This window comes from Brassica oleracea, chromosome C7, assembly GCF_000695525.1.
Source record: "Brassica oleracea var. oleracea cultivar TO1000 chromosome C7, BOL, whole genome shotgun sequence".
NCBI classification, from domain to species: domain Eukaryota; kingdom Viridiplantae; phylum Streptophyta; class Magnoliopsida; order Brassicales; family Brassicaceae; genus Brassica; species Brassica oleracea.
This window is the reverse complement of record NC_027754.1, coordinates 4,299,366-4,301,308: the sequence shown is the minus strand read 5'-3', so window position 1 is coordinate 4,301,308 and position 1,943 is coordinate 4,299,366. Positions and strand designations below refer to the sequence as shown.

The 1,943-nt window shown below is 46.9% G+C and overlaps 1 protein-coding gene across 1 annotated transcript; it reads right to left on the bottom strand.

The window, feature by feature from the left end:
• Window positions 1–1,003: 1,003 nt before the first annotated feature.
• On the bottom strand, window positions 1,004–1,569 carry LOC106302402. Its single transcript, XM_013738918.1, has 2 exons — window positions 1,309–1,569; window positions 1,004–1,258 (listed from the first exon to the last, which is right to left on the bottom strand). Exons 1-2 carry the CDS (start codon window positions 1,567–1,569, stop codon window positions 1,004–1,006), a joined length of 516 nt encoding a protein of 171 aa, XP_013594372.1.
• Window positions 1,570–1,943: the final 374 nt, after the last annotated feature.

The following is a 1,943-nucleotide window of genomic DNA, read 5'->3' as shown; positions in this document are numbered from 1 at the left end:
TCATGGGCTATTTATAGGAATCAGCAACCAATCAGAAACAAGCCGTGTGGCCGCCCGTGTGTCGCTTCGCATGGCTCCGGACGCATGCGCAGCGGCACCTCGTGCTCCACTTGTCTTTGACATTGGCTTGCTCACATGCAAGATGACACCACGCCCACTACCTGTCTGGATGCATGGCCTGGCTCCATGCAAGGAGACACCACGTCCTCCACATGTCAGACCGCATGCTTCGGTTGCATGCATCGCGACATCTCGTGCTTGGCCATTCCACCTCGTGCTTCTATGTGTCACTCCGCATGTTGTGATCAATTTTACTGCAACACCTCATGCTTCCCTTGCCACATACCATGCCAGGCAGTTTCCACCACGTCCTGATCTCATAGATTGAGCCACCTCGAGCATCTCGGTTCATTCGTCCAGTTTCGGCCTTTCCGGTGAATTTTTCGTCCCACGATCAATCCCAATATTTTTCGACGCCCGTTCTGATGATCTGAGTATTTTTAATAAACTCCAAATGAATCCTGACCTGATGGAAAAATATTTCCCGAGCCTCCGGCTTCCTCAAAAAATTCATAATACCGAAATTAGGGTTTCCGCCCAACTTCGGGTTTTCCCGTCGTGCTTAGATCCCGTCCTGCTTGGACTTGTCCTGCTTCCGACTTCTGACGTCTCTGAATTAATATTCCGCTGATACGAAGTTTCGTGGATTACTTCGTGGTTAAGAAACGTCGTTCTTCTAAAACGTCGAGCTTCTAAAACGCCGTGCTTCCAAAAATGTTATGCTTCCAAAAAGTTCGTCTGATCAATCTAAGACATCTTTTAACAATGGCCGAGCAGCTTATTCGAGTCATAGTTCACTCACGATGAATTCTTCGACCATCTCGTACTTCGAAACCTCTCGGTCGATCTAATCGCTCGCGACTCGACCACCAAAAAGATACTCGACCATTTTTTTTAAGGGTTTCTACATTCTCCCCCCGTTAACAGAATTCATCCTCGAATTCTAAGGTTCTGAGGGGTCTCCTTCTTCCATCACAACGTCCTCTCGGAAAAATTCCGGGTGATCGGCCTTAAATCTCTCTTCATCCTCCCAAGTAACATGAATCTTGTTTTGTCTTCCCCAGAATACTTGCACTTGAGCAATCTCACGATTCTTCAGCTTCCGAATACGCCGTTCTCCTAATCTGATTGGTCCTCTCGAATACGTAAGGTTCCTCCCCAGCTCCTCTAGTCTCTCGGATTCAACAACACTTGGATTCTGTATATGTTTCCTAAGCATGGAAACATGGAACACATAACATGGAATACCGGATGTAGATGCATATCCGCTGGCAGATCCAATCGGTAAGCTACCTCACCAACTTTCCCGATGATCTTGTACGGACCAATGAATCTTACAGCTGGTTTCCCGACCTTGCCAAATCTGTCCTTCCCTGTTTGGGCTGTAACATTCAAATAAACCCAATCTCCTATCTCAAAAGTTACTTCTCTTCTTGACTGGTCCGCGTACTTCTTCTGACGGTCATGAGCCTTGTTCATATTAGTCTGAATCGTCTCCAGCTTAATCATGGTCTATTGAACGATAGGTGACCCAAACATTCTTCTTTCGCCCACTTCTGTCCAACACATAGGCATTTTGCATGGCCTTCCATAAACTCTTCATAAGGTGACATCCCTATGCTCGAATAATGACGGTTGTTATACGAGAACTCGACCAATGGTAAGTGCTTCTCCCAATATCCTGCCCAATCGAGAATACACATCCGCAGCATGTCCTCGATGGTTCGAATGGTCCTCTCCGTTTGGCCATCTGTTTCTGGATGGAACGTCGTGCTTCTGTACAGTTTTGTCCCCAAAGCTTCTTGTAGTGCTTCCCAAAATGATGCCGTGAACCAAGGGTCGCGATCTGAGACGATGTCTGAGGGTACTTCATGTAACTTCAT

Bases quoted from the DNA above. Each gene is read 5' to 3' on its own strand.
- LOC106302402 (XM_013738918.1), bottom strand. From the start codon at position 1,569: ATGATTAAGCTGGAGACGATTCAGACTAATATGAACAAGGCTCATGAC. The intron at 1,259-1,308 runs GTATTCCATGTT...AAACATATACAG, and splicing joins CGGATATGCATCTACATCCG to AATCCAAGTGTTGTTGAATC.